The 26,377-nt window shown below is 34.2% G+C and overlaps 1 protein-coding gene across 2 annotated transcripts; it reads left to right on the plus strand.

Annotated features, from left to right (window-relative positions):
- LOC149802557 (cilia- and flagella-associated protein 184-like) lies at nucleotides 1-25,802 on the plus strand. Of its 2 annotated transcripts, XM_089951806.1 has the most exons (11): nucleotides 1-35; nucleotides 1,849-2,044; nucleotides 3,458-3,661; nucleotides 5,443-5,594; nucleotides 10,190-10,340; nucleotides 13,560-13,693; nucleotides 14,678-14,831; nucleotides 15,392-15,585; nucleotides 16,108-16,227; nucleotides 19,679-19,909; nucleotides 25,305-25,802. In XM_089951806.1, the coding sequence occupies exons 1-11, from the start codon at nucleotides 3-5 to the stop codon at nucleotides 25,548-25,550; spliced, it is 1,815 nt and encodes a 604-aa protein (XP_089807932.1). In that variant the 5' UTR covers nucleotides 1-2; the 3' UTR covers nucleotides 25,551-25,802. The 2 variants fall into 2 exon arrangements, with proteins under 2 accessions (XP_089807932.1, XP_089807933.1); XM_089951807.1 differs by lacking the exon at nucleotides 3,458-3,661.
- Nucleotides 25,803-26,377: the final 575 nt, after the last annotated feature.

Consider the following 26,377-nt stretch of genomic DNA (forward strand, 5'->3'; position numbering starts at 1 on the left):
ACATGTTTCTTGACAACAAAATGGCGGACGAAGAGGTGGGTTATTATATGACAAATGTATCGCATAGTAAACACTTGTTTAAAATTCGATTTCTTCCAACAAAGTATGCAAATGCTCGAAATAAAGAAGCGCTCAACGCATATATTTCACTTATCACGTGTGGGCATTTTGATAACCATTTGCATAAGGACAAATCGTTAAACATCGGGCTCTGCCCAAATTGCTGTCAGTGTTCAGTGTATTTCAATTTCAGTTCTTCTCGTGTCAGTATTATGTGACGATTTTTTTAAAAATGTATAGCCAATAATCCATAATCAACACTTTTATTGTCATTATGAGTATGTATTTATTTATTATTTTGGCTGATCTGGTGGTTCTGACATTTCCATGGTCACTGTAACTTCCAAGCTGATACCACACAGCTTGCTATAAATCCCTAGTCATGGCAATTTAGTTTTCATTAGTTCCACTCTTCTACAGGAAAGTAGCTATTTTTTTTCCTGACTCATAAATTGTGGTGACAGCATACACCTTCGGCTTGGTTGCAAGGATGTTTCATGCATGCAGGCCTCACTTATCCAGTGTTCTAACTTCACAGGCAACAATTTCATCATTTGGGGTGACATCATTAAATGGGAGCAATGGCCTCAGGGGCTTGCATTGCTACTAAAAAAGAAGCCAGGACAAGTCTGTGGACATATTGTATGATGGTGTTGGTACATTTGTAACACTCGTATTTAATGTTGAGGGCGAATGTGAACTCCTCAAACTTGTCTGTCAAGTTTTTATCATTGGAGGATCGTATTCAGAATTTCAAAAGAATACCTTCATAAAGTTTGCATTTTTGAAGTGATCGATAGGTCGACTTTGCTTTATGGAATTTCAGCCCCCAATGTGAATAATGGATTTTAAAAAAAATTATGATGCCAAATACATCCTTTAAGATGTAAATTAAATCAGTTGCTTTTTTAGAGGGTTGGGCAGGGGCATTTTCACAGGTAAATATGCTTATTTAGTTGAATATGATTATTTTTATTGAAGTACTGATCATTTTATTGGGTCACTATGTAAATGGGTGGTGGTTGGAATTTAGTTAGAGCTAAGATATTTTCTTTATTCCCTAATAAATATTATAATTATATTTATTGCTCTTTGCATGTATCTTGCTGATAATGTATACAAAGTAATCGAACCAATATACAAAACATAAGTTGTTGACTTTCCTCTTTGTTATCTTGATTGTTTGGGTTTATTTTAAATGTCTGTCCACATTGTGACCTTTGTATTTTGTTTTCTGTATATATTCTCCTTGTTTGATTACACTTTGAGAACATAATAGCAATGTAAATTTTCCTTGTAAAATTATAAATATTATTATTATGTGGTGACTATAGACCAAGGACCCTTCTCACAAAAAGTGTTCTTTTTGGAAGTAGTGCCCTTACCTCCCTCTCTCCCTTGTAAGAAATTTTTCATTGGAATGCTATATACATGCATGTTTTCATGCAATTGTTTCTTGAATATAACATGCATTTTGTTCATATCTCTATTAAGTTTCTTGTTAATATGCAAAATTATTGCTTATGTTAAATTTCAAAATATCTGAATTAAAGAATGTTTTTTTTTGTTGACAAATTTGATTGACCCTTTGCCATTTATTTTCACGTTTTTACTTGGAACCATTCTGTGATCAGAACAAGGCTCAATACCCTATTCCAGTAAATACAGCATGTGTAACTGCTATTGATAAATAAGTGAAAGGAATGTTAGCTTGCAATTGCAATATCTCGCCTTGCTGCTTTAGACCTGAACTGATTGAATATTACTAGTGTTGCCTTATTATTGAAGTCAGCTCCCACTGAACCTGTAGAAGAAGAGAAGCCTGCTGAAGAGGAGGTAGCCCCTGCACAGGAGGATCAAGTTCCCACAGAGGAAGAAGCCACCCCAGCCCCTGAGGCTGAGGAGCAGGTCCCAGCAGGAGAGAACATAGGCCCAGATAATGCCAACAACAATGCTATAGAAGAAGCAGACAAGGCTACTGAAGGTAACAAAAATTGAACATATTGGCTTCATATTTATAATTATGCTCGTATAGTGTATATATTGAGCTTCTCATGCATTTCCTTGAAATGAACAATAATAAGATTTTTTTGCAATGAAGTGGATAAAGGTTGAAATTTAACAAATAATTTGTTTAAATGGATATTTACTCATTGTGTCTGTTTCAACATTTTATAACTCCACTGACCTACAAAAGACATAGGCTTCATTTTCTAACAAGTGTTCAAGAATTCATGAAGGTCATAGACTAGTTATTATAACAAGTTTAAAATGTTGATGTGACTACATTTTTCCATCATAATTATGAAGTATTTTGTAAGCATTTGCACCACATTTTTGGTCGTTGTACCTGTAAGTCTTTCACTCTCTTAATCGAGTAATTTTAGATTGGTTTTTGGGAAAAGTAACCCATGAGTACAGGTAAAATTACAATTATAACTTGCTTAAAAGTCAGATCCAAACTGCATAGACCCAAATCTTCCATTGCATAATGTATCAGCAGGTTGTTAGGGAAATCAGTTGAACAAACAATTTTATACTTGCCTATAAGTTGAGTCCAACTGCAAGCAACAAGGACCCTGATATGCCATCACATAATGCACCAGCAGATAAGGGTCTGTTATTTTTTTTTTACTGATTACTCCTTATAAAGTGCACAGATTCAGATATGTGGGCACATTATGCAGTGTCAGATCTGGGTCTGTGCAGTTTGCAGTTGGTCTTGACTTATATGGCATTCATTGTTTTTATGTGGTGCTGCTGTCTGGCATAAGCAGTGTAAACAAAGTTCAGACTTTGTGTCATTGTTTTAAAAGTCATACAACGTATGTTATTATATGCCCAGGTCATGACATACTTTGCAAATGCTTTGCATGAAATGATCCGGTATATTTTCCACTTATTGGACATTGATGCATAACATGATATCATGACAGGTCTATCAGTGATGTGATATGTACATAGAACCATGTCATGTCAACAGTACATAAAACCATGTCATGTCAATAGTACATAAAATCATGTCAGGTCATACTCTGTATTTATGCATGATTCAGTAGTAATAACTGGATGAAAATTTCTAATCAAAGATATCTGTACTCACTTTAATTTATATAAAGCAATTTAACTACAGTTTATTATGTAGAAATAATTAAATTTGAATGTTTGTTCTATTGGAATGTGTGGTCTCACCAGAAGAACAAGGCACTTACAACCTTGCACTTTTGTACTTCAAGTCACCACAATATTTGACAGTTAAACACTGTAATTTATGATCATAGCAGTGGTTTACATGATGGTCTTTAGAACCCTTATTGTAAGTCTCATATTGGTGTCATCTTGATTTAGTAACATCACACCAGGAATGGTTCATGATGAATATTATTTAACATTGAAGAGCCCCAGATGGAGGGGGAGCAAGCAACAGAGGGTGTGGCCAGTGAAACAGGGGGAGGGGATGAACAGGCCACTGAGGTGGCAGAGGGGGAGGGAGAAGCTAAGACAGAGGGAGAGGCAGAGGCCATTGGGGAGGGGCAGGCTGAGGAGGAGGCAGCAGAGGAAAAGAAGGCCTCTGGAGGAGATGATAAAACAGGGGAGGAAGGTAAAAGTTCAGGTCTTTGTTTCTGCTGACTTGTGGTACTGTCTTCTTTTTTCATTCCTTCTGCCTTTCCTTCTCTATCTTTTTGATGCCAAAACTGTTACTGCTGTCTCTTCTTATGTCTTCAAGATATGATATGCAAATTATTCTCTTATTATTTCTGCTGCTATTCCAGCATATCAAAATCTTTATTCTTGCTATAAAAGTATGGTGAAATAAGTTTCTTTCCAAAAAGAGGAAAAAGCAATAATAAGCTTACTTAAACTCTTTTATTTTAATTTTGTATTCCATATTTAATCAAAAACAGTAGAAAATCTTATTCTTATTTTTGTTTAAAGATGTTTTATTTTATTCACTAATTTTGTGTTCTCTTTCTATCTTTCTTATTTTAATTTTGTTATCCATATTTAATTAAAAAAACAATAGAAAATCTTAGTCTTATTTTTGTTTAAAGATGTTTTCTTTTATTCACTAATTTGTTCTCTGTCTTTCTTTCTTATTTTAATTTTGTTATCCATATTTAATTAAAAACAGTAGAAAATCTTAGTCTTATTTTTGTTTAAAGATGTTTTCTTTTATTCACTAATTTGTTCTCTGTCTTTCTTTCTTATTTTAATTTTCTTATCCATATTTAATCAAAAACAGTAGAAAATCTTAGTCTTAATTTTGTTTAAAGATGTTTTCTTTTATTCACTAATTTGTTCTCTGTCTTTCTTTCTTATTTTAATTTTGTTAACCATATTTAATCAAAAACAGTAGAAAATCTTAGTCTTATTTTTGTTTACAGATGTTTTCTTTTATTCACTAATTTGTTCTCTTTCTTTCTTTCTTACTCTCACAATCTTCAAAATGTTTCACATTAATGTAAACAATCTTAGATGTGTTTCTAAAATTTTCTCTTCTCTCCTTCCCTTTTTGGCTTCAGATTAGTGCACCAGTCTAAATAGGATGCACTTGCTTCTTTCACATTTTTCTATCCTTTTTCCCTTTCTTTCATAATGTTTTCAGATTGTTGTACCTTTATAGTAAATGCTAACTCTTTCATTAATCATCTCTCTTTACTTCCCTGTTTCTTTCATTTGTTGCCTTAATGTTGTTGCACATTTATAGTAATTTAATCTAACCTAGATGTGTTCTCTTTTTCGTTCATCTCTATTTTCTCTTTCAATATCTCTCAGTGTCTTCTTCATGTAGTCTAACCCTTATTACCGGTATTCTAACATTCAGTGCTATTTACTTTGTTATTTGGCACTGTTATAGTGAACTGTTTAACTCCTTGACATTTTTTCTTTCCCTCGTTCAGTTTCTCCTCCTGTCCCCCTTATTTTCTCACTACATTTCAAGTGTGTGTGAACTTTAAAAGGTTACTACTAGGACCTCATGTATATCTATTAATTTTATGTGAACTCTATGTAACCTGTAAAGTGCACACAAAGTTCACCGACCATGCTACACCAGTGCTGTTTAGGGTGTTGCAGAGTGTACCTCCTACTAGGATCTGTTCAGATTTAATTCTGGTACTTGTTGTACTACACTCAGTATGACTCAGCATCAGAAGGTTCAAATTGGGGTCTACACCTGGAATTTGGGATTTTTTTCACCCATAGTGAATAGACTTAATCACATTCAAACATCCATCAGCATTGTAAAGCATGGATCTAACACCTGGATAATATGCAGTAGTATGTTGTATATATCAGTGCTGGCTAAATTAGCATCTGTGAAAAGTGGTCAGCACATTTTGTGTCAGCAGCATTAACTCTGTCTGTCCTCAATGTAATAAGGTGATGTTATAGAGGGTGAGGAGGAGGAGAAGGCAGAGGAAGAGGAAGAGGCTGGTGAAGATGGAGATGGAGAAGCCAAACCAGAAGGAGAGGAGGAAGAGACCACACATAGGAAAGAACAAGATGAAGTTTCCAAATCACCTATACCAAAGGTATGCCAACAGTCTTAAGGTAGAAGAATGAATGAAATAAGCTATGAAAATCATTTTTTATTCACACTTCAGTTATGTTTTTACTGAGTGTATGTGTGTGTGATTAGGATTTTTAATGTAGCTTTAACAATTTTTCAGTCATATCGCTACGATGTCTGCAGTGTGGCTGTTTATAGTGATGTCTAGCATGTCACAGTGAATAAAATAAACCTACTGTACTGACCTTTTAAATGTAGAATGGGAAGACTGGTTTACAATCTGTATGGTACTACTCAAATGTTGTTTGGAATATTTTCTAAAGTTTGGTACATTACTGTAAAACAGTCATTTTTTAAAAATTATTCAGTTCAGTAAATAAATTGTCTTTTTTTTGTCGCAGCTGCTTTAGCATTGGTGAGTTATTTATTAAGTTATTCATTCTGAGTGTTGTGGAAGAGGTGTCAATTTTGGTTAAAATTTATTTGTATGGTCTTAAGTCCCTAATCCAGTGAGGATTTTTACATACTTGGGATCTGAATTCTGACTGATCTTTCAACTCCACTCACCTCCACCTTTGCTGTAACCTTTCAGACATATCAAGATCATTTGAATATCTTGGTTATGTTTTCAGTTAATGTTTTTCTGTACGGTGAAGGTAGGGATAGCTACATGAACTGTAAAATTAGAAAGCTCTGCCTTTCATATCCACGCACCCTACCCTTCCATTCACCCTCAGGCAAGGTTAAGATCATTTGAAAATGATAAAGTTGTTTGTCCATGGCCAAAATCCTGGGAAGGATAGCTGTCATACCTGGATTATAAAATCAAGGATTTTCAAATTAGCTTTACATATTATATAATCCTACCTTTCACGTGGCCCTCAGGCAAGTTCAAGGTCATTTTAAAAGTTTTGTCAAGTTTTTAGTTAAGGTGTTTTTCCTGTATTTTCTGGATAATCAGGGCGATGTGCCTTTTCATATCAATGCTCCACAACCCTCTCTGATAGCCAAGGAAAAATATCTTGGTTTAAAAAGATTTTGGTTAAAGTTATTTTATGATATGTCCCAAATCCTTGGAGGGATGAATGTTATATTTGTACTGTAAAATTACAGAGCTCTGCTCTTTCATATCCATACACCTCTGCCCCTGCTCTGCTCCAAGACAAGGCCAATATAATTTGAAAGTTTGTAGTTTCTCTGTTAAATTTACTGTATGGTCATAAGTCCCATCTGCAGGTATGTTGGTTATTATTGTGTGTTGTGTTTTGGATTTTTAAGGTAGCTTTAACAATTTTTCAGTCATACTGCTACGATGTCTGCAATGTGGCAGTTTATAGTGATGTCTAGCACTGGGGCATCATGCCGCAGACATGTAGCATGATGTCCCACCCAGTCACATTATCCTGACACCGGGCCGACCAGTCCTAACACTAGCCTCTTAATGCTGAGCACCAAGCGAGGCAGCTGTTAGTACCGTTTTTGTAAGTCTTTGGTATGACTCGGCCGGGGATCGAACCCACGACCTCCCGCATCTGTGGTTATTATTCTTTGAGTACAGAGTAAGGCAGCTTTGCCCTTTTATATCCAGGTGCTCAAACTCTCACTCTATTACTCAGTCAAGGTCTTTGTTGTTGTTGTTGTTGTTGTAGGGTCTAATGCCATTTTTCAACACATGATAGGCTATACATGGCGGCCAGTATTAATGGTGGAGGAAGAACCCAGGAAAACCCCGGAAAGAACCACTGACCCAGGAGAAGCTAATGGCAAGCTTTCTCACATACCCACATTGGCCGAATCCGAGACTTGAACCTACGCAGACAGAGGTGAGATGGCAGTGATCTGTAACAGAGAGTGCTTTAGACCACTCGGCCACTCAGGAACCCTCAGTCGAGGTCAAGATCATCTGAAATTCCTAGACAAGTTGTCATTGTCTTTTGCATGGTCACAAGTCCTGAACCCAGGAAGATGTAGTTGTTATACTTGTAGAGGTTGTAAGGACTTCCCTTTATGTTATTATCCCACTCTGGTGACCTAATGGTTAGAGCATCCACCTCAGAGGTCGTGGGTTTGATCCCTGTCCGAGTCATACCGAAGACTTTTGAAAATGGTACTAACAGCTGCCTCGCTTGGTGCTCAGCATTAAGAGTTAGTGTTAGGACTGGTCGGCCTGGTATCAGGATAATGTGACTGGGTGGGACATCATGCTATATGTCTGCAGCATGATGCCCCAGTGCTAGATATCACTATAAACTGTCACACTGCAGATATCGTAGCGATACAACTGAAAAATGGTTAAAGCTACCTTAAAAATCCAAATCCCCCCACCCCCACACCCTTTATGCTGTTGGACTTCTGCCCTCCCTTTAACCAGCAGGTACTGTCAAAGTCATTTTAAAGTGAAAACATATTTGTATCCATATTAATCAGAGGACAAGACAAGACAAATAATTCCTTGTCATTTCTTCATCATATACAATTACAAATGAAACTTTTCATTTCATTATTACATATTTGAGATCAGTACTTGCCTTTGGCCATTGTACATCTGTGGCATGTCATAAAATGATAATTCACTTAAAGTCTTGTTAATTCTAAGTAATTATTTTATGCATTCATTTCTCACTATGTATCATTAGGTTTAAGGAGAACATTATATTTTGTTCAGCTTACTGATGTAAACTTTGTACATTTTATTAAACATAAAGTTTTATGCTTTTACTCTACGGGTCATAAACCAAAAGAGCTTATGTGATGGCTGGTTGTCTCTCTGTCAATTAGCACAAGTTTATTACTGCTGCTTCTCCTAGACTACAAAGAGGATTACAGTGAAACTTTATAATAACATTCATTCCAATGTATTGTTGATCGTAAATGAAAATTATCACATGCAGACGTCTAAGATGGCTGCTATAATGGCCATCTTGAAAACTTTGTTATTGATACTCCCCCTGAACAAATGGTAATTTTAGCATGGGGATTTCTCTCAAAAAAGACTTTTGTGATGTTTGATTTCCTAAATGAAAATGTTGCCTATCTGACATCTAGTATGGCCATTATGGCAGACATATTTACCAGAATACTTTGGTTGATGTCTAGTTGGTACTAAAAACATAGTACTGATCTGACCTCCAACAGGGTCACCAAGGCAGTCATCTTGAAAATGTTCTTCTTCCTTCCCCAAATATTGGCTATATGAACTTAGAGTTTTCACTAAAACATATCATGTAAGGTCTGGTTGGTTGTAAATGGGGACAATCTAATATTCAGTATGCTTTTTCTGGTGACAGTCTTGAAGATCTTGTTGTCCGATGTTCTTCCCACGATATGCAGTTGATTCTAAATGAAAATGATGCCAGTCAGACCTACAACATGACCACCATGGTGGCCATTGTTAAAATGTTGTTTGAACTACTCATGAAGGATGGTCATATCAATATGCAGTTTTTACAAAAACTGTAGTTGTTCCTAGGTTTTAAAAAAAATCATGTTCATGCAACCTCTCAGAGTGTCAACAAAAATGCTTCTTAAAATATGTATGTGGCTACTTCTTCTGATTAGATGGTCATATCAACATATTTTATTTTCACACTATAGCAGTATGGAAAACTGGTTTTGAATGAAAGTGGTGGTCATGTGACCTCTAGCATGGTACCATAGTGGTCACCTAGAAAGATCTTGTTATCACCACTTCCTTTTGCTCAAATGGTGGCACTGACATGCAGTTTTCACTAAAACACATCTTGCAATACTTGACTTGCAATATTTAGTTGGTTCTGAATGAAAATAGTGCAGATCTGATCACCATTATATCTACACTGTTGTGAAGGAGTTTGAAAACCAGACCTAATTGAGCTTGGGATCAAGTCAGACATCTTTGATTGTATTTTCATAGGTCATTGAGCTTATTAACACAGTGATGGGTGTGTGTGTGTGTGTATATATATATATATATATTTATATTTATATTCAAATCACTTTTGTTATCAGAGTTTCAGTTTAGTTGCATTCTAGCAAACAAGTGGATATTCATCAATCTGATATTGATTTTAAGGTCAAAGGTCTTGACTGCAGTTTTGGTTGTACTGGTTCATGAGCATGATCACACAAACAAGTATAAATATATATTTATATGAAACCAACTTGGTGGATATATTTGAAGAATACGTTGAATAATGATACTTAAGTAATTTTAATTTTTTGTTGCTCCAAATAATAGTAATTATACATTTAATCAAACTTAGCTTGTGGGTATATCTTGGCATTGTCTGAGGCAAGCACATGGATCTTCTAGCCATGATTTCAGGTTCAGGTTCAAAGGCCATTACAAGAATTCTTTATTGCACCTTCTGGTATCTTCTGAATATTTTAAGTCAAACCTGTAAGAAAATATTATGGCAACAAAATGTTGGAGTTTCTCAAGAATACCAAAGTTATTTTTCAGTACTTGGCAGTTAAAAGAAATAAAGGATAGAAGACAGATTTATCATGGGTTCCTGATTTATTTTTAGCCAGTATCCTTTAAAGTGACTCCTGTTTGTGAAAAGCTGACATGACTCATTATTAATTTTCCAAAATAGAGAGTAAATATATTAAAATAAAGATTTTTTTTAATGCCAGAGTGACACTTTTGCTGAGGGTGACAGAGCAGAGAGCCCCACAGTGGGAGTGGGAGAGAAACTGTCTCGTGAAGCAAGTCCTGTTCAGGAGGAGAGGGAGCTTGGAAAGCCAGATATCTTGGAGCCAGGCACACCGGAAAGATCCAGACCTGGTTTGTATCTACGTTTAGAAAGTTCTGATTTGCATTTTTGTTTTCACCTCCAAAAATCTCAATGGCAATTAAGAAACATTGGTCACATTGTTGTATATTATCACCTAGGTTGCAACATTTGTTGTACATTGTCACACAGGCTCTAACTTCTGCTTGATGAAAACCTTCAGTAAAAGCTTTTAAAATATTTGTATCATTGTCATACTTATCAGAAATATATACTGAGGGGTCTAATGGATGATTTTGGGATCAGAAGATATTAAGATTTTAGAGGATGATAGTTACTTAAGTCAAAATTTTAAAATTTCTGCTTTTCCAGTAAGCATGTAACCTAATTCCAGTAGTAGCATTTACAGCTTGTTGTAAATCTGCCAGTCAGGCTTTCAGCTACAGAGAAATGAAGTAATTTTGGTAACTGCATCATACTGAAATAATGTACTCACCAATATACACTTTTCTTTGTGTATTTTATAAAATGAATCTGCTATCTTCATCCTATGAAAATGTGATGAATTTTGTGTGGAACACTGTATACTGGGAAGCAAGACATAGTAATCTGTTTTATATTGTGGCAGTGGTGGTGTTGTCATCAACAGTTTGCTAAAGTTTTAGATTTATTCATTTACTATATGTAAATTTCCTAAACGCCTTGATAGGTTCCCATGAAACTTGGCATGAAAGATTATGAAACTAAGACTTTATTCTGCAAGTTCTCCTGTTCTTTTTACTGTTCATCATGTGTAACCTTAATGAAGATAATCAGCTGGAATGATATATTAAAGCCTCCCAATTCAGAATTTTATTATATATTTCATAATGAGATATTGAAATATATCATTAAGAGAAAAATTATATTCTCAAAGTGGCAATACTACTTTTATCACATCAGTGGTGATGTCATGTTTGGAACTACTTTCTTTTTCCATTTAGGAAGTATTTCTGGTCTTAAGAATGCTATTCAGACCTATATTTCCATATTTATGCCTATTTCATTTTTTTCTTTTTCTCCTCTCACCCTCCCTTCCTGTCTCTGTTTCCCCTATCAGGATGAATAGATCTTAAAATGTGTAAAGACTGTTTTGACCCTGTAGTATACATTTATGTAGTCAATGAAAAGACTTGATCAGGAATGCCTCAAAACGAATCCTAAAAGTAGGCTTCAAGTATTAACTTTTTATAGTTAGTTTTTCACAAGAATCCTACCAATGTGGGTATGTGAGAAAGCTTACCAGTAGCTTCTCGTGGGTTGGTGGTTCTTCCCGGGGTTTTCCTGGGTTCTTCCTCCACCATTAATACTGGCCGCCATGCATAGCCTATCGTGTGCTGAAGAATGGCATTAAACCCCACAACAACAACAACAACAACAACAACAAGAATCCTACAAATTGTCAAGGATTGAACTTATCTGACCTGTTGCTATTTGATATTCTGTGTCACCGACACAGTATTTTATACCTGTTACACTAAAATAAAAAATGCTAATATTTTTAAGAAAAGACTTTTGACTATATTTGTAATAAAATTGTTTAAGCAGTAATTCAGACTGTCATCACAATCATAATAATGTGTGAAAACAATGGAGAAATCAGGCATTAATTAGTGTCAGTTGCAAACCAAAATTAAGTAACAATCGAAAATCTGGGTGCAACGTCAATTTTTGAAATAGTTTGCAAGTTTGCTAACATACAAAAATTCATTCACATCTGAATGCAGAAATAAACAAAATTAGAAACCAAAATCATTACAATAAATTCACAATCATTAAAAACTGTTGTTTAATGAGGTTATATTTTTTGAAGGCTATTGGACCATTCTGTCATGTTTTCAACAATACCACCACCCCAGCAATGTTCATGGTATCAGTCTGTACAAGGAATGTCTTTATGAAAATTTTAAAAAGTCTCTTCATTTTAAAAGAATTTGATGAAATATGGAACACAATTTGAAGCATTATATATACAGTCTAAATTTGTAAAACAGTTCGCTCTAATATTATTGTAAAATTTCAGAACTTCTTTTAGTTGATGTATTAATGCAGCCTTTAATTGCATTGATAGAGAACAGAGACACAAATCCAAACAAATCAAAGCTTTTGGCCTTAAAATTTATATATACATTTAATAAAAAGAAAATCTGGGTTTTTGAGAAAGTATAAAGAAATAAAGAAATATTTTTCTTGTGAAATGGAAGCATTATGTATTGTCACTCATCACTTTGCCACTTGTGACAATACAATGTTTTTACTTTACTCATGAAATATTTCCTTGTATCTGCTAAAATAATGCAGTGTTTCCAGAGATAATATGTGTATAATTTATTCTATGTATGTATATATAATTCATGCCATACTGAAATTTGTGTACCTGTGTGTAGTATATTTTTCATATGTGTACCTGTGTGTAGAATATTTTTTGTATGTGTACCTGTGTGTAGTATATTTTTCATATGTGTACCTGTGTGTAGTATATTTTTCATATGTGTACCTGTGTGTAGTATATTTTTCATATATGTACCTGTTGACCACTATAGTTATGTCTATGAATCCCTTTTAAATCTTGTTGTGTGTGTCTAAGTATAACTTAGTACATGTATGTGTAAGTGATTTTTATATATAACATAACCTATTAATACATTGAGGACCATGTGACCAAGATTATTATTATTATTATTATTATTATTATTATTATTATTATTATTATTAAGAGTAGCATAATACAGACTTGGTCAATTTTGTTGAAATTTCTTGAAGAAAGTCTTAAGTCATGCTGTGCAGGTTAGCAATTTATATAAAGTAAGATAAGTATGATAGCCTGTCTTACATATTTCATTTTTTAGAGTAGTTTCCTTATAGTTATTACTATATAAAGGGGGGGGGCAGGGGGCATATAACTCTACCCATGTCTGTCCACTGTGTCATGTTGCATCACTTCAGTCAATTCCTGTGTATTGTAAATTTAAATTCCATGTCATAACTTTTTTTGACTATATGGATTGCAACCAGTTTAGTATGAGGCTTTACGCTGAGGATACTGTAATGGTTAAGTTTGATTTTGATTTATTTATGTAGTAATTTGATTGAGTTATGGACCTTGTTGACTTGAAAATTTGTTCTGTAGGCTTTGAAATTTTTAAACTGACTTTTGAACAGACTTATTTTAAAATATGGTGGGGGCATCCATGTTCTCTGGACACATATCTAGTTCTCTCTGTCTATCACAGGTTCTGTAGCAGGAGAAGGGGATGAAGATGAAGAAGTGCATCAGTTAGATACATTTGAGGAGGAGGAGGAAGAAGAAGAGGAAGAGGAGGAGAAACCACAGTTTGACAGAGAGGAGTTGATGGAGAAATACCATGTAAGTCATCAACCTGGTCATTAAAAAGGTCTTTGGAAGTTAATTATCAATTACAATTTTCACAGTTCCCATCCATAATTTGTATTTCTCAGTGTTCTTGAGTTTTGTTCTTCCTAGATGTGAATATGTATCAAATGTTCATCTGAGGAATAATGGAATATTCACAGTATTAATTTCAGTTACTTGTTATCCCATCAAGGTAAAATAGGAATAAGGGGTATGAAATTGGTTCAATTTTGATGTCTCACATATCCAAAAGAAATGCTTTTCCCCTGAGCTAGACTGGTCTAGATTGGAGAATTTTTTTTAATATGAAGCAAACTATTTTTGTTCAGTCATGTAAATTAGAGCACATAACTGCTAAGTCACATCATGTCACATGAAAAGCATGACTTGTACTGCTAAATATGCTAATGTAATTGTGATTTTCAAAATACAAATTCCTGAGTATTACCAATAGATAGCAGAAGAGGGGTATTAAACACTACTTAAAAATAGTCTTCGCCAGAAGAACATCATTAATTGGGAACGTTTTTGGAACATTGCATATTGTACCCAGTAGAATGTACAGTAGCTGCTACTGAAAGCACATCTAGGTTGTGTTTTTTATCTTTACATTTTTGGAACTTCTAATTGCTGCTGTGTGTCCAGTATTGTGGTGACATACTATTAGACCATATGCATGATTGTACAAAACAATCATCTTTAAACCACATGATGCTGTCTGTGATGTGACTCATACAATCTTAAGCACAAAACTTTCACACAAAATCTTAATATTGTCAATAACTGCGACAGTGTTGACACTGGAAGAGTTATACCCTTATCTGGCTTGGAACAATATCACTTGTTAGTTCTGGTATTCTTATGTGTTATGTGGTTTCCTCCACTCCAAAAGACTACTCAGTACTGTCAAAATAAAATTAGTAATAATTTATTTTTTAAACTGATGTTAGGGAGATAGAATTTTTATTTCAACTGCAGCAAGCAATAGCAGAAAGGGAACAGTTTCAGCAGCAGAACTACCAGCTCCAGCACAAACTAGCAGAGTACTTCCGGAAGAAAAAGGCAGATGACAGTCGGCAGGAATATGATAAAAATGTCACTGACCAGGAACAGAGATATCTCAAATACATGGGTGAGTCAGACATTACACAGATTTTAGATTCCTTGAAAAAATATCATAAAGAGTTTATAATATAAGATTAGGTCCATAGACAACCATAAATGCCATAAAAGTGATGGTTTTTTTTTGCATTACAACCCTCTAAATTGGTTTTAAGTTTTTAACAAAGTTATTAGTTTCAGAGGCCACAAGCAGTTAAAGTTTATTCTGTATGCACTTTCTTTATAGAACAAAGCAAATTAAATCATCCATTAGTTTAAATGCTGCTTAAAACTCCAATCTCAAAACATTAGACTGTCTAAGATTTCACAGTGGTACAGCCTGAGCAGGTCACCTGACAGTCTAATAACCTCATTAGAATATTTACCAGAGCCTAATTTACTTTACAAACAAGTACAGAAGAGTGCAATGCTTTGAACATGCATGAGATTGGCAGTACAATTGTCCACACCAAACATGGAATAATCTGGAATGCAAAATATTCTCAAACAAAGACAAGGCCATGCTATGAAGATATTTTTAATTGAAAATGATGTAAAATATTTATATTTTCATATGTGTTCATCCTTCAGCCCAACTGGAAGATTTAAGACGTCAGGATCTACAACAAAGGGATGGTTATAAGGACCAGATCGAGGACCTGAAGAAGAAATGTGAGGAAAGAAAGGAACGAGTTGACAAGGAGAAACAAGCCTTCATGGAGTTCAAAAAACAGGTGGCATTCAATTCAATTAACAGTCGTTCTGGAAAAGCCATCCCACCAAAGGTAAAACCATAAAATTATATCTACAGTCACTGTTACAGCCACATTTGTCAAATTTGTAAATTATTGTGACTTTATTGTCGCTTCAATTCGGTTCCACTATATGTAACTTATCTGCAGTTACTTAATATCATTATCTTCAACAAATGATCTTCAGTTTTGATTATACTAAATTGAAGAAAACAAGAAAGCAAACGTTCTTGTTGTTTGTAGGACTGTTCTGTAAAGCAGTCTCATTAAATTTTGCTTAAACATCTACCACATATATGACTTCTTGAAGTAAAGTACATATAAAGGATTGAGCAGAATTATTATAATAATTTACTGTTCACTTTTCACGGACGTAACTTAAAATCTATATTGAAGTGAATAAATATTAAGTCAGATCTAAATCTGACCACTCAAAGGCCACACTAAAATAAAACCATAAGTTGCTTTCAAATCTGTATGCTGTCTGTGTGTGTGTTCAATTGCGTTATTATGTTGTTTTATTTTCATCTTTACTTCTTGTCCATCTCATAACAGGATATTGAACAGTACCTGAGTGCAGAGAACAAGAAAGAGGCAGAGGTTGTTAATGTAAGGCTGGAGAATATTAAACTGAAAAATAAACTGAGGAAGAAAGAACAACAACTGAAATCAAAGGTATGAAGCAAGACTACAGTCAAGATAACATTTGTGTTGATACTCAGTCAAGTAATACCATATTCATTTGATGATAGGCCCTTCCTCATAATTTATATTATTTTGGCAAATATTGACTAAGAATATCTATGCCTGATAAAACACCAATCGATTATTTATTGATAAATTTATTAGATTGGCCAACTCATTCTTTTACTTGGAGATATATCTGAATGTACATGGAATTTTAGTTATTAAAATATCCCATATAAAAATACTTTAAATAAATGCTATATTTTGGATACTGAAAGGGTCATTTTATGCAATCATTAAAAATATAGACTTTAAATCTAGAACAGTCAAAACACCATGTACAGCCAAATCAACATGCAAAACATCGTGTACAGTCAAATCACCATTCAAAACATCATGTAAAATTAAATCACCATACAAAACACCATGTACAGTCAAATCACCATACAAAACACAATGTAAGTTATCATTAGTAGTCAAAGACTTGCTACCACTCCGGTGGCCTAGTGGTTAGAACGTTTGCCTCAGATGTGCGAGGTCATGGGTTTGATCCCCGGCTGAGTCATACCAAAGACTTACAAAAATGCTACTAACAGCTGCCTCGCTTGGCGCTCAGCATTAAGAGATCAGTGTTAGGACTGGTCGGCCTGGTGTCAGGATAATGTGACTGGGTGGGACATCATGCTACATGTCTGTGGCATGATGTCCCAGTGCTAGATATCACTATAAACTGTCACACTGCAGACATCGTAGCGATATGACAGATTTTTTTTTAAAGCTACATTAAAAATCCAAATCACACACACAACACAAAGACTTGTTACTCCTACATGATTTAATACTTTTAATCAGAACTGTACAGAACAATAAACAAATTGGAATTGTTGGCTCATTTAAACACATCGTTTATAAAGTTGATTTCCATTGTTTTTTTAAATACTTTTTATCAGTTGCTAAATAAGTGGAATTTTGTAAAGTGGAACTTGTTTATTGCTAAATTCTGTATGAAAGCTGCATTTGCATTGTTCTTATAATTAGGCAGCAACCACTCAAAGAAAACTTTTATTTGTGATTGTTTATTTTTTAAATTGATTTGTCTACTTAGAAACATTGTAATGGTTGTTTTGCTTTGCAACATGGACATACATCTGTATACTTTTCAATCCTAGTCCTGCATCTTGACTAGATATTGAAAAGAAGACTGTCACTATGGCATATGTCCCATCACAAAGTTTTCCTGTTTCAAATTACAAAACAAGTCATCATGACAGCTATTAGATGATAGTAACATTTATTTAGAATTTCCTGATTTAAAAAAATACCATTTAAGAACCCCCATTCCATTACATGAATATAATGTGTCTTCTTGTTATGGCTGCATAAAAATAGAGAATTCAGGAGGCTGCTTTTATGTTCTGAAAGTCTTAACAAACAATGTGCTCAAATAGATATGCCAGGAGAGATCAGAAGTCTTCATTACTTTTCATTATTAATCACTGAGTATTACAGCATGGTTTTTACATTGATTTGTAATGGAATTACACCTCTACCTTAACTTGTGCACAGGTGGGTCCAAACACAGAGACCACAGCATAAGCATGGGTGCGAGTTACCAAGGTAGCTCAGAAAAATTAAGAAAGTGATGGATATTGACACTGAGTAGAGAGATTGAAGGAATTGGTAAATGGTTGAATACTTGTCTTCTAATTACTTTGTGAATAATTGTTCATAAATAGTTTTTTTTTCTAATGAATTCAACACTTTTATGTATAAATTACCATAATTATTTTCATGATAATCAATCTTTGAAAGATCATTAAAAACACTGCTACAAAAGATTTAAGTGCACATCATGTCTACCCATGCAAAACATTATATATTATGTCACTCCATTTTGCAAGTGAATTTGGACATATTCTAATGTTATTGTTGACTCAGAACAGAGCTAGATTTTTTTTTTTTTAAAATGGACATTTATTTTAAGAAGACCTCCCCTACTGAAACTTACATTGTTTTTTATTTGTCTTTCTTCTGTCAGTAAAATATTGATGCCATTATTTCATTACAAGCATCCTTGGGCAAACTTCAGGGTGCCAATTCAGGAATTTTAAGTTCACTTCAATCTTTGGATCTTGCTTCTCCATTTTGTCTATGAACTTGTATTACTTTGTATGCATTTTGCTTGATTCATTTGCTATCTTTTGTCACATTTGCAAATGATTAGGATAAACTACTGGTTAATGTTATAATCTATACCTTTAACAATGTTACTTGCATGATAATATTTAAAACAGTTTCTGATTGGTCAGTTGAAATGAGTTGACTTGAAAAAAAACATAATGGCTAGCTCTTATGAGGCAGAATTTTTATGCCTTTTAACTTTTTTATTTTATCCCCATTACTTGATTTGATACCAAAGATGTAATTAATGTGACAATACAAAGCAGATATATTCTAATTGATTGTAACAATTCATAAAACTTTTCTGCATCTGGCAGAAGAAAACACTGCACTTAATTAGTTTCTCACAGAAATGCTCAGGGTCATCACTTTGATGATTGGTTTATTTCATGTTTGAATATAAGGGAGCATATTATATTTTATTTTGACTACACTGAAACCAAATTATATGATAAAATTTTGCACAAATTTTCCTGACAAGACTATGTAATTGGGATTTATGCCCTAAGGTGAGTTAGACTAAAATGAGGGAATGGCGTACAACACTGTTTGTATCCCTTATTTATTTACAGGTTGTCACTAGTATTGTTTTTGAATGATATGCCTCATCAACAGTGATTACCAAAAGAATATCTATGACCCAACATATAGATTACAGGCATTACACTGTATGAATGATTAAGATTGGCATGTCCTAACTTATAGATTACAGGCATTACACTGTATGAATGATTAAGATTGACATGACCTAACTTATAGATTACAGGCATTACACTGTATGAATGATTAATATTGACATGACCTAACGTATAGATTACAGGCATTACACTGTATGAATGATTAATATTGACATGACCTAACATATAGATTACAGGCATTACACTGTATGAATGATTAAGATTGACATGACCTAACATATATATTCCAGACATTACACTGTATGAATGATTAAGACTGACATGACCTAACATATAGATTACAGGCATTACACTGTATGAATGATTAAGATTGACATGACCTAACATATAGATTACAGGCATTACACTGTATGAATGATTAATATTGACATGACCTAACATATAGATTACAAGCATTACACTGTATGAATGATTAATATTGACATGAACTAACATATAGATTACAGGCATTACACTGTATGAATGATTAATATTGACATGAACTAACATATAGATTACAGGCATTACACTGTATGAATGATTAAGATTGACAACTACAATTTCTGTATATTTGATTGCAGGAGGAACTAGCAGAAGGTCTACACCTGATTGATTTTGAGCAGTTGAAAATTGAGAACCAAACTTACAATGAGAAGATTGAAGAGCGTAACGAGGAGCTGCTAAAATTGCGGAAGAAAATCACCAGCACAGTACAGGTCCTCACCCACCTGAAGGAAAAACTGCAATATGTGCAGCGAGAAAACCAGATTCAAAAAGAGAGATTACGAGAAGTTGAGGCTGAAGTGGGACATGTAAGTTTTTTATATCATAATATAGCCAACATTCTTACCAAAAATGTTAGATAAACTTGCCAAACAAATTTCAAAGATCTCACTTTTAATAAACTTAGATTGTTTTTTCTCACCCAAGCAACAAACAAAACTAGCTGTTTTGCTAACCTTACTTTTCTTATCTTTCTGGTTATCTCATTCAGGTTGTCTGATTCATGGTGTGAACATGCTAGGAACTACTTTTATAAAGAAGAAACCCTTGATGTTTTCTGCTGTGCCTGATAGAGTTGTTATAAAATCAAGAAAAATAGCAGATATATAACAAAAAGAAATTCAATCCTAAAGCTACTTAAGTTTCTCCAACTTGATAACACTTTAAACATAACATACACACATACACAAACAACACACACACACACACACAGAGTGGAGGTAAACAAAACAAAACATTCTAAACACACACATATCACTGGTTACATAAATTCAAACTCTTTCAACAGCTAATACAAATCCATTAAATATCCAGAAATGTGTTATGTCAGACTGGTTTCTTCTAACTTATTCAAACAACTGCAATCCACCCCAGTTGAATCAAACATAATAATGTGATTGTAAATGAAAATTACTGCACTTACCAATCAGAGTGGTTCATTTGTCAGTCCACATGCAATTCCACAAAAAGATTTCTATGTAAAGTATCATTGCACTAGAAATAGCAACACTTTTCATATTTCCAGGACATAAAATATAAATTTCCAAGAAAGTCATGAGTTAGAAATCTCTTCTCACCACACACTTAGAACTGTATCCATTAGTCCTATTGTACTGCACAGTATTACCCCATTGCTACCACAGAACATTTTTCAAAATTAGAACTGATGAAAGTTAAAAGTTCTGTATAAAAGATATAAATTACTTGTTGTTATTTTCGTATGACATTCATCGATTAAATGTGATAATACAGTAGTGATAGCATATGTTTTTATGTTTCTGTTTTCTCATGAATAGAACCTGTATACATATAGGGTTGACAGGTCACCTCATTGCCTTCATTAACGTATTCGTATTAATGGGTGGTATGTATATAAACAATAGTATTTTCCTCCAATCACTTGTTGAGAAACAATTCCAACACATAACAATTTTAACTTTTATTCTTGATTTTTTTCTTCTAAGCTAAGAAGCATATATAGCTAGATTCTACTTGGATAATTATTCATATTTTTATAAAAGAGTACAAACTCTGATGACCTTTATACATAGTTGGAGGCAATAATAGTAGCTCATTAAACTTTATGTGTTGAATCTGCTAACTGTATTGCAGTGATATTTTAATTTAATTAGAAAAAAAACTGGGTGAGAAAAATAATCTATGTCTGTGTTTGTACCAAGACAAAAGATCCCAATTGTTGGATTACATTATTTGTCTCCCCACGAGGCTTGCTGAGTGGGGAGACAAATAATGTAACCCCTTGACTGGGATTTCCTTGTCTCAGTGCAGACTCCAACATAGATGCTCTTATTATTAGTTGTACTGGTCATAGACCAGAAGAATTTACAAGATGCCCATTTGTCCATCATCCATCCATCAGTACAAGTTGGTTGCTGCTATTCCTCCAAAACTATTGCAGGAATGTGACAAAACTGTACATACACATTCATTCCAAGGTCTAGTTGGTCTTAGATAAAAATGTTGCTGTATGGACATCCATTATGGTTGCCACAATGTCCATCCTGAAAATCTTGTTATTGCTACTCCTCCTAAATGGATGTCCACAGCGACGTGTTAGTCACCAAAAGACTTCTTATGACATCTAGTTGGTCCCAAATGATGGTAATCTTATATCCAATATGGCTGCAATGATGACCATCTTAAAATTCTTATGGCTGCTCCACCTGAATGATTTTTTTTATTGATATAGGGTTCTACCAAACAACTTCTAATAATGTCTAGTTGGTCCTAAATTAAAATGGTGCCACAGAAGCCAGTTCAAAAGTCCTATTGTTCAAGAATATGAGAGATGGTTTTAACACTTAGCAGTTAAAAAGAAAGAAAAGAGAAAGCAGTCTTATCATGGATTCCCATAAAAGAAGAGTGAATTCACTCAAGGAATTCGTTTTTGTTAAAGCAATAATGAAGTTAAATGAGGTCAGGTTTGCAAAATGTTAATGTATGCTAGTGTCACTAAATGATTTTTACAGCAGTCATCAAGAAGCACAATACCCATTCAGTAATGTATCATATACGTAATACCATTTCATCTTCCTAAAATTATGCGATCACTTTAGTGATTTATAAAAAAAAGACATTCTCTGACTAAAAATTGTATTTGGGACATTGCATAAAAATTGTGTATGGTGTGCTCAAAGAATTTTTTTTTTAGACACATGCCCTTGGCTGGTGATGTAAATAAACTCACAAGCCCTGACTGAAATTACACATGCCTGGACTACAATTTCCACATGTCCAAAATTTCCCCTTATTTAATATTGTCACACAACCTTGCAATAACTACAGTTTGAATATAAACTCAATAGGGTTCAAAGGGGTTTGAATGTAATGCAAGTGTCATTAGTGCTTATTGCTATGGTGGCATGCTTCACAAAGTAAAACTCTGTCAGTAACAGTTCAGAAATTTATTTTTGTTGGGCTTTGCTGATATCTAACCTAAATTGACTTCAACACTATTCCAACAACTGAAATGAATATGCTTTTGCATTCTATATATGCAGTAAAATCTGACTTCAAAGAAACATTGCCACTGTTCACAAACTTGTCAAATACATACATATGGCTTAAGCATTCTTATTCAAGGCAATAATATGTAATAACTTTTGTTCTTGTACACACATATAGCATCTTTGATTTATCTATAATGGGTTGTTCCACTTCCTGATCCTACCTAGGCAAATTAGCACAGTGGGCTAACCCACTGCAGCCTTCAAACATATCTCACTAGTTATTGTCAGCCACTTAAGTAATATGTGAAATGGTGGTTTATACCTGACCTCTTTGTCTTTAATTGTCGCTATTTGAACTGCTCAGCGGATAGTTTTACATCAGCTCCAATCATGACTGTTCACTGTTTATACATGCTACATGTAATGAGCCTATACTGAATGTGGCTGGGTTGTTTTGTTTTGTTTGTTTGTTCATTTTTTTAATTTTTTTTTTAAAGATTACTAAAAATTGTATTTTCTCAAAACATGACCATGTCAGGTGGATTTGGAGTACAAAATTCTAATTTTAGCATGACACATCTTGCTTCGATCTCATTAAAAGTCACATATCAATTTTACATAGGACAGTGGTGATCTGATTTAGATTGTGCCTTGTTATGGCAGGTATGTCAACATCTTGAAAATACATTTACACATTTCATCAGCGTGACCAAAGTTTCTTGAGGCAAATTAATTTTTTTGACAATCCCGATGGGCACCTCACTTAGAATACAGGACGGCCCAATCTAAAATTAAAGGGGTCTCAGGCATCGAGCTATCAGAGTTTTTGAGCACTGATTGGGACATTGCATAAAAATTGCATTTGGGACATGGCATAACAATTGTTTTTGGGACATGGCATAAAATTGTATTTGGAATATGGCATTAAAATTGTATTTAGGACATGGCATTCAAATTGTATTTGGGAAATGGCATAAAAATTGTATTTGGGACATGGCATAAAATTGTATTTAGAACATGGCATAAAATTGTATTTGGGACATGGCATACAATTTTTATTTGGGACATGGCTTCTTATTATAAGTATTGATATTGATTCCAAATTCATATGTTTCAGTTGACTATATTGATTTGTATGGTATTTCATAATCTTTTTATTCATACTTTTTCAGGTGTGCTAATAATTGTGGGTACAAATAAATTGAATTCCTGTTTTCTACCCATTGTTAAGCAAAACTAATTTCTGTGAAACATTAAAGTAAGAAAAACAATTATGATTTTCATGGAATATGGTGTATGAAAAGTTAGTGAATGAAAAATTACAGATACTTTAGGGAAGCATTGTAAAAAGAAAGTGTTTAAAATGTATATAGTATGCAAGTTTTTTTAATTTATTTCTCCACCATCAAAGTCTTATTGGTATCAATCTACAATCAATAAGGAATGTGCTGCCTTTTCATTTATTTGTTGTTGTTGGTGGTGGTGGTGATGGTGGGTATATAGTTTTTATTGTCTTGTGAAGAATAGCTAATTCATCAGTGCTTGAATTCTTGCATTGGCAAAAGGGTCCTATTGTTTCCACAGAAGGAATCATTGTTTGTTGGGTCTTTAACTTGCTGGTTTGTGTAGGTAGCTGGGTGCTATTGTTTCAACAGGAGGAATCATTATTTGTTGGGTCTTTAACTATCTGATGTGTGTAGGCCACATGGTGCTATTGTTTCAATAGAAGAAATCATCGTTTGTTGGGTCTTTAATTCTCTGATGTGTGTAGGCCACATGGTGGTATTGTTTCAGTAGTAGAAATCATCGTTTGTTGTGTCTTTAATTCTCTGATATGTGTAGGCCACATGGTGGCATTGTTTCCACAGAAGGAATCATTGTTTGTTGGGTCTTTAACTCTCTGATGTATGTACGCCACATGGTGGTATTGTTTCAACAGGAGTAATCATTGTTTGTTGGTCTCTGATGTGTGTAGGCCACATGGTGCTATTGTTTCCACAGAAGGAATCATTGTTTGTTGGGTCTTTAACTTTGATGTGTGTAGGCCACATGTTGCTATTGTTTCAACAGGAGTAATCATTGTTTGTTGGTCTCTGATGTGTGTAGGCCACATGGTGCTATTATTTCAACAGAAGGAATCATTGTTTGTTGGGTCTTTAACTCTCTGATGTGTGTAGGCCACATGGTGCTATTGTTTCCACAGAAGGAATCATTGTTTGTTGGGTCTTTTACTCTGAGGTTTATATTTGGCAGCAGAGTCCTTTTGTTTCCATAGAAGGAATCATTGTTTGTTGGGTCTTTTACTCTGAGGTTTATATCTGGCAGCAGGGTCCTTTTGTTTCCACAGAAGGAATCATTACATGTTGGGTCTATGACTCTCTGGTGTGTATAGGCAACAGGGTCCTATTGTTTTCATGTTAGGAATCAATGCTAGTTGGGTCTTTTACCCTGAGGTTTGTATTGGCAACAGGGTCCTATTGTTTTCATGTTAGGAATCAATGTTAGTTGGATCTTTTACCCTGAGGTTTGTATTGGCACGTTTCCAAAGAAGGAATCATTATATGTTGGGTCTTTGACGCTTTGGTTTATTTTTGGCAACATGGTCTCATTGTTTTCACAGAAGGAATCATTATTTATTGGGTCTTTAACTCCGTAGTTTTATCAGCCATGAAAGCCATAAAGATTTGTATCCCACAAAAAAATAATGAAGTCTCTAATTCTGTTTTCCATTCAGAAAAGGGATGTACTGTCCCGAACCAAGCAAGCTCGTGATGCTCTGAGAATTGACAACCAGCGTCTGCGACAGAGTAGTGGCTTGCTAGGGAATGAACCACTTTTGAGAGACTTTGAAGAGCAAAAGGATGAAGGTGATGAACTACGGCAGAAATTAGAGCAGTTGAAGAGAGACCATGCTGAGTTAACTTTGAACTGTAGCCAGGTTAGAAGGAAAATTGAACAGACTCGCAATGGAAGAGGTTGATGACTACTTTGCTTCAAAGTCAGTAATTCCAGAATGGAACATATTGAATTATGAACGAATGAGGGGGAAAAAAACATTCAAATATATCAGTGAGATATATTTCTGTACATGGTTTCAGTGGTCAACCTGGAATTCATCGAGACATTCCACATTTATCTGTGATAATTTTGTTGAAAATTCTTATTGTGAATCTATCATCAGTTGCTGCTGGCATACATTCAGAATCACATGTAAATAAAACTGTTATACACATTTATTTGTTCTGTGTTGATATTTACCAAGAAATGAAAATCAATTTACATAGCAAATTGTCACAGTTCCAGTCTTCATTAACTTCATTATATCATTTTGAGATTCTCAACCAACACACAGAGTGTGATTTGTGAAACAATTCCACCCATTTTTTATTATCCCCTTGCTATCACTGTTTGAAATGGATATAGAATTTGTTTGCATTTATTTGTGTCTATTTATTCTTTTGTTATCATTTGTTAATTTGTTATTCCTTCTGTTTCTTGGATCCTATTTCACATACTTTCATTCAAATTGGCATCTGGATGTACCTCAAGGCAATTAATTCATTGATTTAAAAACAGATCACTAGACTTAATTTTTCATGTTTGAGTACCGTTTATCTATTATCAGCTATACATTAAATATACCATCAATATCTTGAACCCTATTTAACCTACTTACATGTAAATTGGTATGTGGTAACTTGAGGAGAGTAACTCAGGGATACTAAAATTAGGTCTCCATGACTCAGATTTCATCCTTGAGTGACTTTTGTATTTTCAGCTATCCATTTGTTACTCCTTGAGTATATT

Source organism: Sinohyriopsis cumingii, chromosome 3, assembly GCF_028554795.1.
Source record: "Sinohyriopsis cumingii isolate HCF-2022 chromosome 3, ASM2855479v2, whole genome shotgun sequence".
NCBI classification, from domain to species: Eukaryota; Metazoa; Mollusca; class Bivalvia; order Unionida; family Unionidae; genus Sinohyriopsis; species Sinohyriopsis cumingii.